The sequence below is a fragment of the Mauremys reevesii genome, linkage group 8 (assembly GCF_016161935.1).
Source record: "Mauremys reevesii isolate NIE-2019 linkage group 8, ASM1616193v1, whole genome shotgun sequence".
In the NCBI taxonomy this organism is placed as follows: Eukaryota; Metazoa; Chordata; order Testudines; family Geoemydidae; genus Mauremys; species Mauremys reevesii.
The window spans coordinates 106,056,844-106,070,196 of NC_052630.1; the positions used below are offsets into that span (position 1 = coordinate 106,056,844).

At 61.5% G+C, this 13,353-nt stretch overlaps 1 protein-coding gene across 3 annotated transcripts in view; it reads right to left on the reverse strand.

The window, feature by feature from the left end:
* Positions 1-13,353, reverse strand: part of BTBD19 (BTB domain containing 19) — a 66,403-nt gene that overhangs the window by 16,610 nt on the left and 36,440 nt on the right. For 2 of the 3 annotated variants that reach the window (XM_039483080.1, XM_039483077.1), the window contains exon 4: positions 8,412-8,471. The exons of the other annotated variant lie outside the window; for it this stretch is intronic. In XM_039483080.1, the coding sequence (XP_039339014.1) occupies positions 8,412-8,471 (60 nt within the window). The remainder of the gene's footprint in view (positions 1-8,411; positions 8,472-13,353) is intronic. 3 annotated transcript variants of the gene reach the window in all.

Genomic DNA, 13,353 nt, shown 5'->3' on the forward strand with positions numbered 1-13,353 from the left:
CTGGCGCTGAGTCCCAGCAGCAATACAGCTGGCACCCAGCTCCTCCCGTACCCGCTTGCCTGGCAGCAGGAGCCCTCTCCTCCCACACCTGCCAGCCTGCTCCTCTCGTCTGTGCTGCCAGCGGCTGGCTCTGTTCCCTGGCCCTCCCCTGGCGCTTGGCCCCACCTCTCGTGCCCCATCTGACGCTGAGCGCGAGTGGCGCTCGCCTCCCAGGGCAGGCCCAGCCGGGCCCAGCCAGCCAAGGCAGGATTGTTCTAACGCTCCAGCCGGTCGAGCCGGCAAGGTCCCAGCCGGCACCATCTCAGTCGCAGACCAACTCCGGAACGAGATGCTCGACTTTTCCCTTCAGGGGGCACGTGAACCCTCGGGGAGACCTGCCCCGCACGGTGCCCTGGGCTGGGTGATGGGGGGATCCTGGCTCGTCTCCGGGGGGTGGGCGGAGAGACAGACTCGCCTCGGGGCTCTGTGGAAATGAAAGCCGCCATCCCCGCTGACATGAACTGGGAGTGGGAGCGGAGGGGGAGCTGGGCCAGGCTGGGCCAGGCCTGCTGCCCATCAGTCTATGGCTGCCAAGCCAGCACCTTCCCGGCCATGGATGCACGGGCCTCGGTCTGGACACGGCAGTTCGACCTCGGCCCTGCTGAGCAGCCGGCGGGCGTTTCCCTCCGCAAGCCCTTCGGCCCAGGTGCCGCCAGAGGGGAAGCGACTGTGGGTTTGGTGCTGAGCTGTCTCGGTGCGGCTCTGGCTGCGCTGCACGGCAGACCCGCGACCAGGTCTTCCCTGGCTCCTGCTGCCCCGGACGCGCCCGGCTCAGCCTCCCGGCGGCACGTTCTGCCCTCTCAGCATCCTCACCATGGACCCAGGGGATCCCCAAGCCGGAGCCATGGCACGGTGCAGAGCCCATCCCCGCCTCCAGCCCAGGCCCCACGGACATGTGAGCGCAGCTCTGCCGCTAGCAGAGGGGGGCGGACAGGCAAACTCCTTCTGTCGGGGCCGGGGGGCTGCGCTGGCCCAGACCCAGCCATCAGCCAGGAACCTGGAGGAATTGCCAGCCATGCCCTGCCTCACCCAGAGTGGGCCAGGTGCCCCCGGATCTGCCCTGCCCCATTCGCCGTCCCCTGCTCCACTCCTGACTCCGCCATCCCTCTCCTCCACCCCCCGGGCTGGCCCACTGCAGGCTTAGGAGCCCAGCGGAGCTGGCAGCATGGGGGAGGCCCCCCGGCCCAGGGGAGCAGCTTGCCCAGAGGGTTACGCCTCTGGCTGGGGCTGGGGGAGGGGAGCGCACACTGCTTTAATGTCAGCCTGGGGCAGGGACCCGGGGAGCGTCCCAAGCGCGTCACCAGGCGTGAACGTAAACTCCCCCAGCAAAGGTTACTGCGCCGCCCTGGGCGCACTCACCCCACCCTCACCCCCACCCCCACCCGCAGACGGCGCCCTTTGCAGCAAAACAGGAAGCGCTGGGGAACGGCGCTGACCTCACTGCGCTATTATTAGCTCTGCAGCTCGCTGAGTGGGGCACACGCGGCTCTTTACACGCGGCTGCCCCACGCCGAGGCCTGCAGGGAGCTCCCCGAATTCCCAGGAGGGAGCCCACCAGTCTGCCGGTGCGGGGCGCCCAGACGCTGCGGTGACGGGCGCATCAGCAGGGACCGGCTCTGTGGAAGGCCGCCTGGGGCAGTAAGGGTGAGGCACAGATGTGTGCCCAGCAGGAGGTGCCCTGATATGCCCAGCGGGGGCAGCTGAAGGGCATCCCACAACCTAACTGTGCCCAGCAGAGCTCTCCAAGAGGGGTGCGGCCACGGCGGATGATCACCAGCTCGCCGCAATGGGGTCACAATACCAGGGAAGTGCCTGGTTCCCAGTCTCTTGCTCAGACCAATGTGGTCGCCCACCCCCAGGGAGGCAGGCCCCCCCAAACCATGAGACCGCACATGTTCAGGGTGCTTCACCTTCTGCTTTCAGAGCCTTTTGGGGTCACCTGCGCCTGGTTTTCTGCAGTGATGGGGGCTGGAAACTTGTGTCTTTTGAAATGAAAACTGCCTCTGCTGTGATCACGGGACTCCAGGAGCTGGGGCTTCAAGGAAACTATTCTGTGACGGGCTGCGACTCATCACGCTAGCGCCTCCTGCTGGCTGTCCTGGGAATTAGTTCTGCTAGCTAGAGCACCCTCTTCTGGTGATGTCTCATCACCATCACTTCTCCTCCTGGACCCGTGTCGTTTCAAGGACTGCAGCGTCCTCTCAGGACAAAGCCCCACCCTATGCTCTCCCCTTCCACGGGGAGGTACCACCGTCTGACAGTCCAGCCCCTTCCTCAGTGGTGAGTGGTGGAGGAACCCAGGCCCGTCCACTCATCTGGGTCCCAGCCCAGGGACCCTGTGGATAGTAGCCACACAATGCATCCCCTCCAACCTCTCATTCTGCTTCCCTGGGCCGCTTTCAGTACCTTCGCCACCCTTATCTCGGGGCCTCAGCATGCCAGTCTTAGCAGCCAGCCAGGAGCTTGCACTCTCTCACTCTCTCTCTCTCCCCCCTGATCCCACCCAGCGCTGCTCTGTCCAAAGCAGCCAGTCCTCCCTCCTTGAGCTCCAGGGAGCAACTGATGCTTCTCTGCTCAGCAGCCCTTCTTATGTAGGCCTGCCCGGCCCTGATTGGCTGCCACTCCCAGCCCCTCTCCTATTGGCTGCTTTCTGTGCAGCCTCCTTAGGGTCCCTTAAGCCCTTTATAGGCCAGTGTGTGGCAGATGCCCCATCACACACCCGCTACCCAGAGCTGGCACCAGGGGAGCAAAGCTCTTCCTAGGTGCTGATAGCCACTAGCATCGGTAGAGCTGGTGAACCCTGGCAGGCAAGAGAGTAGGAGGGGGGATTTGTAGAAAAAGGGGCTGCCCCTTCCCGCGCTGGGTCTCACTGCGAGAGGAATTTGGGAACAGGCTGGCAGGGAGAAATGGGGCGATTTCACTGTCCCTGCCCACTGGGAAACCAGCGCGATTCAAGGCAGGGAGGAGCCGCTGCCTCCCGGGTCCGTCCTCACTTACTGAGCTGTCTGCCTGGCATGCTGCCCCCGCAGCCTCTCCCCTTGCAAGGACCACGGGGCCACAAGATTTGGCAGAGACCAGGCCAGGGGCCCATCTATCCTGGTATCCTGTCGCTGACAGAGGCCAGGCCCAGAAAAGTGCGGGAAATCCTAGGACGGACAGTCCTGGGAGAACCTGGCCAGTGGGGAAGCGTCTGAATCCACGAAGCAGACGGGTTTAGATCCCCTTTACCCTCCGGGACACGTCACTGGGAATTCTAACGGGCTGATCCTTCCTGGACCCCTGGTTAATTCTGGTCTGTCAGGACAGTGGCTCCTTGGCCTCAGCTGACCAATGGGGGCCCCGTTGTGCGGGTACTGAAGATAGAGAGAGACAGTCCCTGCACCGGACAGCTCCCAGTCCAAGCAAAACAAAGGAAGGATAATTGTCCCCATGTCACAGATGGGAAACTGAGGCAAGGAGCGGTGAAGTGACGTGCCCAGGGTCACACACTATGTAGACTGTGACAGAGACTCTGCCGAGACTTCGGCCAGCACTGCATACCTGGGCCAGCGTTCCCCTTCCATAAATGTGTTGCCTTGATATAAACTGGACACTAGGAAGTTTAGACTTGAAATTAGATGAAGGTTTCTAACCGTTAGAGGAGTGAAATTCTGGAGCAGTCTTCCAAGGGGAGCAGTGGGGGCAAAAGACATATCTGGCTTTAAGACTAAGCTTGACAAGTTTATGGAGGGGATGGTATGATGGGATAGCCTAATTTTGGCAATTAATTTGGCAACTGATCTTTGATTATCAGCAGGTAAGTATGCCCAGTGGTCTGTGATGGGATGTTAGATGGGATGGGATCTGAGTTACTACAGAGAATTCTTTCCTGGGTGCTGGCTGATGAGTCTTGCCCACACGCTCAGGGTTTAACTGATCGCCATATTTGGGGTCGGGAAGGAATTTTCCACCAGGGCAGATTGGCAGAGGCCCTGGAGGTTTTTCGCCTTCCTCTGCAGCATGGGGCACGGGTCACTTGCTGGAGGATTCTCTGCAGCTTGAGGTCTTCAAACCACAATTTGAGGACTTCAGTAACTCAGACATAGGTCACGGGGTTGTAACAGGAGTGGGTGGGTGAGATTCTGTGGCCTGCATTGTGCAGAAGGTCAGACTAGATGATCATAATGGTCCCTTCTGACCTTAAAATCTATGAGTCTATGAGTCTATGATTCATGCCCAGGCCCTCCTTGTCCAACTGCTCCCGGCGTAGCCAAGCTCTCTCCCCTCTTCCCGCACAGAGGGTCTTTCCAAGTCGCTAGTCCTTGGCTGCATCCACCCCGCCTCTGCTGCCTGTGATCCGAGACAGGCAGCCGGAGCTGACCTCTGGGGCCAGGGCAGGCCGCCCCCGCTGCTGTGCTCTGGCTTGTTCTTCCCGTGCCAGGCCGGCGTGCTGGGCTGCTGCTGACTGCACTGAGACCTTTCACCGAGCTCCCCACCACGACACCTGGGCCAACGGAGAGCCCAGCGGGGGGCATCGACTCGTTCCTTCCACTGTGCCTGAGCCGCCAGGCCGCCCGCAGGGCCTCCCCGCTGGTCCAGCCACAGCTCAACACTTCTGGGGCGTCTCCCGTCTGGCCAGTTCCTTGTTCCGCTCCGGGCACCGCACTGAGGCAGCGCGGGCTGGGGCTCCCCGGCACCGCGCCACGCCGCACGCTCAGCTCGGGGAAATCTGCCTCCAGGTCTGGATGCTGAGCACTTGAAAATCTGGCCCTGGCTCCTGCTCAGGGTTTGCTACCTCTGCGCCGGTGCCCAGCCAGGTAGTTTAAGAGCCTCGCTCATGGGGGACTCGGCTCAGCACCGGAGATTATAAACTCTGCGGGCAGGGCCCACCCCTCCCTGCACAAGGGAGCCCGATCCGGAGCAGCTGGGATCCAGTCAGTGTGGCTGGTTATCGCAGGCGGGGCTGGACGCGAGCACTGTCCGTCTGTGCCCTGAGCCAGGCAGGGGCCTCGGGCCAGGGGCTGACTTCACATTGCTGCGGCTATTCGTTCCGGCGTCCTAGCTCCTGCCTCCCCGGCGGCCGGGCTGTGCGAGTCTCCTTGTGCGCAGCAGTGAGGTTCACAAACACCCACCCCAGTACAGCCTCCGAGCCGCTTCCCGCAGGTCCTGGGTGTGGCAGCACCATCCTGTGCCCGTAGCGAGCAGCCAGGCAGTGGGGACGAGGCGGACAGCGGCTCAAAGAGCCAGGGAGCCCCCAGGGCCTGGGCATCAGCCGAACGCGCCATCGCCTGCCGTGCGGAGACTGTCCCCGGGGTTACAAGCGGCCAGGCTAAGCCAGGAGGGGCCCTGTGACGAAGTGGGACTGTTCTTAATGTTTCCTCTGAATACTGTGTGGGTGCCTCAGTTATGGCCAACACTCTGTCTCCTGGCAGCTAATGGCCCAGGCCCTTCCCTCCTGCAAGGGGAAGCTAAAGGTGTGGGAGAACAAAGAGATCAGGTGACCTCCTGGCCCGGGAAAGAGACAAAGGCCAGAGCAGAGGAGGGGCTGGAGGGGGTTTCAGTTTGGAGCTCGCTGGGGACGGGAAGTGAGGGCAGACGTGGGGGTCTGCCTCGCTGGGCCCCAGAATAGACCCGGCTGAGGGGTCCCGTTCGCTATACCTACAAGCTCTGTTTTAGACCCTGTTCCTGTAATCGAATAAACCTCTGTGTTACTGGCTGGCTGAGAGTCACGTCTGACTGCAAAGTGGGGGTGCAGGACCCTGTGGCTTCCCCAGGACCCCGCCTGGGCGGACTCGCTGTGGGAAGCGCACGGAGGGGCAGAGGATGCTGAATGCTCCAAGGAGAGACCCAGGAGGTGAAGCCGTGTGAGCTTCTTGCCCTGCAGACAGGCTGCTCCAAGGGAGAGGAGGCTCCCCAGAGTCCTGCCAGGCTTGGTGGGGAGCAGTTCCAGAGTATCGTCCGGGGACTCCATGACAGCCCAGATTTTCCTTGGGCCTCAGGCACAACCCGCGAGGAGAACTGGCTGCGGGGCGGGCGCTGGCCTCTCCCAGGGAGAACAGGAGCGTGGAGAGCTACAGGCCGTGCTGGGTCCAGGCGCTCAGCAGCAGAAACCCCGTCCCGATGCCTGCACAGAGCCCCAAGGCAGGGGCCTGACTGCGTGGGAACGGGCCCGGTGGGGAACTTGGTCACCGCCCCAGCAAGCTCCCTCGCGCAGCCCTCGGCCCTGCAGTCTGTACCCGCCGGGTCACTGCCCAGGCAGCGCCAGGCCTGGGCACCAGCACTCAGGGCAGGGCTCCCCGAAGGTGGGAGACGGAGGCGGTGGAGCTGGTCACTTAGGCAGCATGACTCTCCCTCCCCCTGCCCCGTTGGGCTGCGAGTGCCTCCCCCTTTGCAACCTCCAGCCTGATGGTCTTGTTCAGCCAGGGAGCAAACGGCCTCCGAGGCGCCCAGCTCTGACCCCCTGGCTTCCAGAGACAGGCAGCCCCAGTCCTTGCCCCCCACCTCCCGGAGCCACGCTGACCTACGGGCCAGGAGCGGCACATTGCGTCTGTATGCTGAGCCTGCAGGGCCCGGCTCGGGCAGCTCCCGACTTACCCCAGCTCCATGAGGGCAGAATTGGACCTAAGCCACCCCCTGCAGCCCCCAGAGCTCCTGTCTGGGGCAGCGCTCTGCACCCGGCTATCCCGGCTGCCCAGGACTTGTGCCTGGTGTCACAAGGCCTGGTGCAAAGGCTGGTTGACTCCAGGGAGCTCTGGATCCGGCCCCAAACCCCTGAGATTCTCAGCCCCTCGGTCCACAGCCGGCACATGGACTCGCTGTCACCCCCATGAGGCAGGGCTGAGGGGAACGGATGCCACAGCCACAGCTGAGAGCCCAGAGCCAGGGGCCAATCCACTCCTCCTCGGCCGGGCCTGCCCCAGGGCTGCTCCATCCTGGCACCGAGGGGCTGGGAGCTGGGCTCTGCCTTCTCCTCCAGCCAGGTTTCCACACTGTGCTTGTCCCACAGCACCCGAGCGCCCAGGCAGCATGGAACCCGGCCTCGATTTCCCCCAGGGGCCCACAACCACCACGCAGGCGACGTATCCAGAACACTGGCTCTGTGGGGCTGGGACGTGGTCGCCAACCGGCCTGCAAAGCACCTGGCACATGGGGGGCTACTCAAGTCGTCCCGGGATCCCTGCTGCCCACCGTGCCCGTGTCCCACCCAGCGCGATGGCTCTAGCCTCATCCCCCAGCCAGCGCTCGGGATCGCGCCAGGCAGCTGCAAGGACAAATCAGGGCAAAGGAGACAAAGTCAGCACGAGCCTTTTGTTAGATCAAAGGGGCCCAGCCCCCGGAGCCTGCGGGGAAGGGACCAGGAGCCGGCTGCACAGAACAATGCCCCACTCGGCACCGCATGGCACAGCCCGGCTGATACCAGCCCACCCCGCTCCTCCGCCAGGCCCCTGACCTGACTGCCAGGCCACGCTTCCTCCGGGGCGAGCTGGCTGCCATGGGAACCAACCAGCCAGGGCTTAAAACCTCTCAGCGGGGGGACCGACGCGGATCACCCCCTCCACCAAAACCCCGGCTCGGCAGACAAAGGGCCGGCTGGTGCAGGGCCCGTCCACACGCTGCAGCTGCCTGGCTGGCCTCCTTTGTGCCGGCATGGCCCAGTTCACTTCCTTAGGGGCAGGTGTCCGGGCACAAAGAGTCCCCCGCACAATAGGCCCCCTGGGGGGCTGAATGGGGCCTTGGCTCCCCTCCCGGGCAGCGCAGGGGGGATCGAAGCCAGGGCTTGGAGAGGGGCTGCTGCACTCCAGCCCCGCAAGATGCCCGGCCTCCCCCTTCTCTGGCAGGACGCACGCCGTGGGCCCAGCTGGGCCGAGCTGCGAGTACCCCCCTCCCAGGACCTGGGGCCCAGGCTATCTTGGAGGAGGGGCTCAGGGAGCAGCCGAGGAACGCTTGGGCAGGGGGGATCCCCGAAGCCGGAGGCAGTTCTCATAAGGGATCCCGCTGGCATCCCTCGTCCCTGCCGCAGGCGCCTCAGCTGATCTCTGGGACACCTCAGAGGGTCCCAAGGATGCCCACCTCCACTGCCCCAGTCTTCCTCTCACTCACCTTAGACATCAACCCACTGCCTGGGGCCAGATCCTGCTGGGGGACCCTTCAGGAGAGAGGCCAACCTGCTCCTCGCCATCAACACCCCGCCCCAGGCCACGTGCCCTGTCTGCCCAGGGGTTGGCCCGGGCCCAGCTGGCAGGGGTTGGGGCCCAGCTGTTTGGGGCCGCACGGCGTGAGGGCAGAGAGCCGCCCACGTGTCCGGGGCTGTGTGTGAGAGCAGCGGAGGAGGAGGCATCACAGTCGCGGGCCCCTGGGAGCAGAGCCAGCAGAAGGGGAGGGCGGGGACTCACCTGCAGCACCTCGCACACCAGCTCCACGCTCAGCGCGCCCGTGAGGAAGTCGATGCACAGCTGCAGGAGACAGAGAGACAGACAGACTGTGGGGGAAGAGAGAAGCCACCGTCACTCCCCCGCCCACACCGAGCGCCGCCAGGAGATCCCCACCACGGCGCTGACACGCACCGTTCCAGTCTGACTCAGCACCGTGGGGAGGCTGGCAGAAGGGAGAGCCCCCAGCCCCTCGCCGGGGCCCCTCGGCCAGGTGGATCCGGGGGAGTGTCACGGCGTAGGCCTGGCATGACGTGGGGCACTCAACCCGGGGGAGGCTGCATTTCGTGGAAGACGGGGCAGGGTGGTGAACATGGCCTGGAAACGGTTGTGCCCACTTAGGCAGGTAAAGGGCTCAGTGAACTGAGCACCAGCCTGGATGTCGGGAAGCATCACAAAGAGCCAGAGGGAGATGGACAGGGAAAGAGGAAGCTGAAAGGAGCCAGCGTGTGGGTTCCTCCCAGGTGACCAAGCCCACCGCCGAGTGTGGGATTGTCACGGAGTGTGGGGGAGTCGGGGCCCTGCACCCCCGGCTTCCTGCGATTCACCGGGACTCTCAGCCAGCCAGTAAAGCAGAAGGTTTATTCGGAAGCCAGGAACACAGTCGCAGACAGGCCTTGCCGCTACAAACAGGATCCTCCCCAGTTAGGTCCATCTTGGGGTCCCAGGAGCATCAGAGCCCCCTTGGGGGGTCAGAGCCCCGTCTGTCCTTCCCTCCATTCCCCAGCCACCTCCTGAAACCCTCTCACTCTCCAGCCTTTGTTCAGCTTCCCGGGCAGAGGTGTCACCTGGCCTCCAACCCCTTCCTGGGTTCTCACGTTACACCGTCAGGTATTCTCTCTCCAGCCAGTCTCCCATCCCCAGTGCAGACCGTCCTCCCAGGCCAACACCAACCCGCCCTCAGCATTCACAGGCCACAGTAAGAACAGCCCCAGTTTGTCACAGGGATGAACTGCAGAGCAGCTGCAATGCGATGGGCCAATGTACATACAGGGACCAAGTTTCGGTGTAACCTTGAATCTGGGACGTGCCCGGCTCAGCTCAGTCTGGAGCCGAACAGAGGAAATCCCAGCATGCCACCCACCCCTGCCGTGCCCCCAGGTCCCCGCTGGAGGAAAAGCCCCCCCGCTTTGCCCACTGTTGTTAATACCCTCCCCACCCCGGGTGGCTGGTTTTGGGGGGTTAGTTACTTCTCCTATGCTGCTGGGGTTAAGGAGCCATGTGAGCCCTCGGGCCTGTTTTTCGGGGTGTTTAAGGTATTTGACTCCAATGGAAGTTAGGCACTCGGAGGCTCTGGGCTTGGCCCTCGGACCTGGGGGGGCTTCGCTCCGCGTCGGCACTGCACACGGGTCAGCCCTGCAGGGGGTGGGCTGCTCCAAGGCCGATGCAGACCCTGGCGGGCCCAGCCGGCAGGTGCCAGCGACCAGACCCGGCGCAGCTGCGCTAACACCGCTCCCCACTGCTACGCAAACCATTCAATTCCCCAGCCCTGGGCGAGGCAGTGGCACCAGGCCCTGCCTGCGGTTGTGCTGCTGCCTTTGGGCTTCATGCCGGGACCCCAGGGCAAAGGACCCAGCGGTATAAACTACGCCTGGGAACCAGCCATCAGTGCTGAAGGGACCCGGAGCCACCAGCCAGCGCAGCCTCCAGGCAAGGCTCTCAAAGCACCTTACAAACATCAGCCACTTACTTTAACCACTAGGCCTTGCTGCTGCTCCCAGATGCGCTGGGCTGGTTGGTTCGCAGAGGGAGGCCAGGCAGCACCGGCAGGGATGTGGCACTGTGGCTGGAGGAAATGAGGGGGTTTCAAAGCTCCCCCACCCCAAGATGTACTAAAGAGGGGTGGGGCAGGGGGCTCCCGCTGCGCCATTCCAGTGGGATGGCCAGGTGCGGGTCCTGACCTCTACCCCTTGCAAAATTAATGGAGAGGGGGGTGACTGAAGAGGAATGGATTGCCCGACCCCGGTGTGACAGAGTGGAACGTTTCATAATATTTTGTATGACTTGTGTGTGTGCCTCAGTTTACCCGATGGGCTGCCTGGGTAACTAGGTGGGGGGGTTGTTTTGTTTGCAGGAAGAACCCCGAGAACCAGGTGGGGGTGATGCCTAGCTGGCTGGGGCCTGGCCCAGATAATGGCCCAGCCACTGGGGACCTAGCAAGTGATGCCCCCAGCCCTCTGCAGGATGTCAGAGAAAAGGTTCTGGGAAGGGGAGCCCCAGCGTCACCATGGAAATCCACCCCCAGCTGATCTCGGACTCTGGAGCAGCTGGGGAAGAGGTTCCTCTCCGCAGGCTGATTTCCCAGCCCCAGGCGCTCAGCAGCCCCGCAGGGATGGGGGTTGCATCATAGACTATCAGGGTTGGAAGGGACCTCAGGAGGTATCTAGTCCAACCCTCTGCTCAAAGCAGGACCAGTTCCCAACTAAATCATCCCAGCCAGGGCTTTGTCAAGCCTGACCTTAAAAACCTCTCAGGAAGGAGATTCCACCACCTCCCTCGGGAACCCATTCCAGTGCTTCACCACCCTCCTAGTGAAATAGTGTTTCCTAATATCCAACCTAGACCTCCCTCACTGCAATTTGAGACCATTGCTCCTTGTTCTGTCATCTGCCACCACGGCTCCATCCTCTTTGGAACCCCCTTTCAGGTAGCTGAAAGCAGCTATCAAATCCCCCCTCATTCTTCTCTTCTGCAGACTAAACAATCCCAGTTCCCTCAGCCTCTCCTCATAAGTCATGTGCTCCAGCCCCCTAATCATTTTTGTTGCCCTCCACTGGACTCTTCCAATTTTTCTACATCCTTCTTGTAGTGTGGGGCCCAAAACTGGACACAGTACTCCACATCAGGCCTCACCAATGTCAAATAGAGGGGAATGATCATGTCCCTCGATCTGCTGGCAATGCTCCTACTTATACAGCCCAAAATGCCGTTAGCCTTCTTGGCAACAAGGGCAAGCTGTCGACTCATATCCAGCTTCTCGTCCACTGTAACCCCTAGGTCCTTTTCTGCAGAACTGCTGCCTAGCCATTCGGTTCCTAGTCTGGAGGAGTGAATGGGATTCTTCCGTCCTGAGTGCAGGACTCTGCACTTGTCCTTGTTGAACCTCATCAGGTTTCTGTTGGCCCAATCCTTCAATTTGTCTAGGTCACTCTGTATCCTATCCTTACCCTCCAGCGTATCTACCACTCCTGCCAGTTCAGTGTCATCTGCAAACTTGCTGAGAGTGCAGTCCACGCCATCCTCCAGATCATTAATGAAGATATTGAACACAACCGGCCCCAGGACTGAGCCTTGGGGCACGCAGCTTGAGACCAGCTGCCAACTAGACATGGAGCCGTTGATCACTACCCGTTGAGCCTGACGACCTAGCCAGCTTTCTATCCACCTTATAGTCCATTCATCCAGCCCATACTTCTTGAACTTGCCGACAAGAATACTGTGGGAGACTGTATCAAAAGCTTTGCTAAAGTCAAGGAATAACACGTCCACTGCTTTCCCCTCATCCACAGAGCCGGTTATCTCATCATAGAAGGCAATTAGGTTAGTCAGGCATGACCTGCCCTTGGTGAATCCATGCTGACTGTTCCTGATCACTTTCCTCTCCTCTAAGTGCTTCAGAATTGATTCCTTGAGGACCTGCTCCATGATTTTTCCAGGGACTGAGGTGAGGCTGACTGGCCTGTAGTTCCCTGGATCCTCCTTCATCCCTTTTTTAAAGATGGGCACTACATTAGCCTTTTTCCAGTCATCCGGGACCTCCTCTGATCGCCATGAGTTTTCAAAGATAATGGCCAATGGCTCTGCAATCACATCCGCCAACTCCTTCAGCAGCCTCAGATGCAGCGCATCTGGCCCCATGGACTTGTGCTCGTCCAGCTTTTCTAAATAGTCCCGAACCACTTCTTTCTCCACAGAGGGCTGGTCACCTCCTCCCCATGCTGTGCTGCTGTCACGGAGTCCCCAGGCGATGCTCTGGAACTGCTCCCCACAAAGCCAGGCAGGACTTTGGGGAGCCTCCTCTCCCTTGGAGCAGACTGTCTGCAGGGCAAGAAGCTCACACGGCTTCACCTCCTGGGTCTGACCTTGGAGCATTCAGCATCCTCTGCCCCTCCGTGCGCTTCCCCCAGCGAGTCCGCCCAGGAGGGGTCCTGGGGAAGCCACAGGGTCCTGCACCCCAACTCTGCAGTCAGACGTGACTCTCAGCCAGCCAGTAAAACAGAGATTCATTAGCTGACAGGAACAGGGTCTAAAACAGAGCTTGTAGGTACAGAGAACAGGAGCCCCTCAGCCGGGTCCATCCTGGGGCCCAGCGAGCCAGACCCCCACGTCTGCCCTCACTTCCCGTCCCCAGCCAGCTCCAGACTGAAACCCCCTCCAGCCCCTCCTTTCTGGCCTTTGTCTCTTTCCCGGGCCAGGAGCTCACCTGATCTCTTTGTTCACCTTTAGCTATTCCCTTGCAGGGGGGGAAGGGCCCCAGTCATTTGTTGCCAGGAGACAGAGTGTCAGCCATTTATGCATGCTGGAGACTTAAGAAATGCATAGGGGAAACTGAGGCACCCACACAGTATTCAGAGGAAACATTAAGAACAGTCCCACTTCGTCACAGCTGCCTAGTGCAGTAGTCTGGGAGCTGACCTTGTTTGTGAAGGCAGAGGCAAAAAAAGCGAGTACATTAGCTTTTTCCACATCCTCTGTCACTATGTCGCCTCCCTCATTCAGCAAGGGGCCCACACTTTCCTTGACTTTCTTCTTGTTGCTAACATCCCTGAAGAAACCCTTCTTGTTACTGTTAACAAGAGGAAATCGAAGCCCTGAGATTCTGACCCAGGGCCGCCCGGGGGTGGGGGGGAGGCAAGTGGGGCAATTTGCCCCAGGCCCCGGGCCCTGCAGGGGCCCCGCGAGCCCT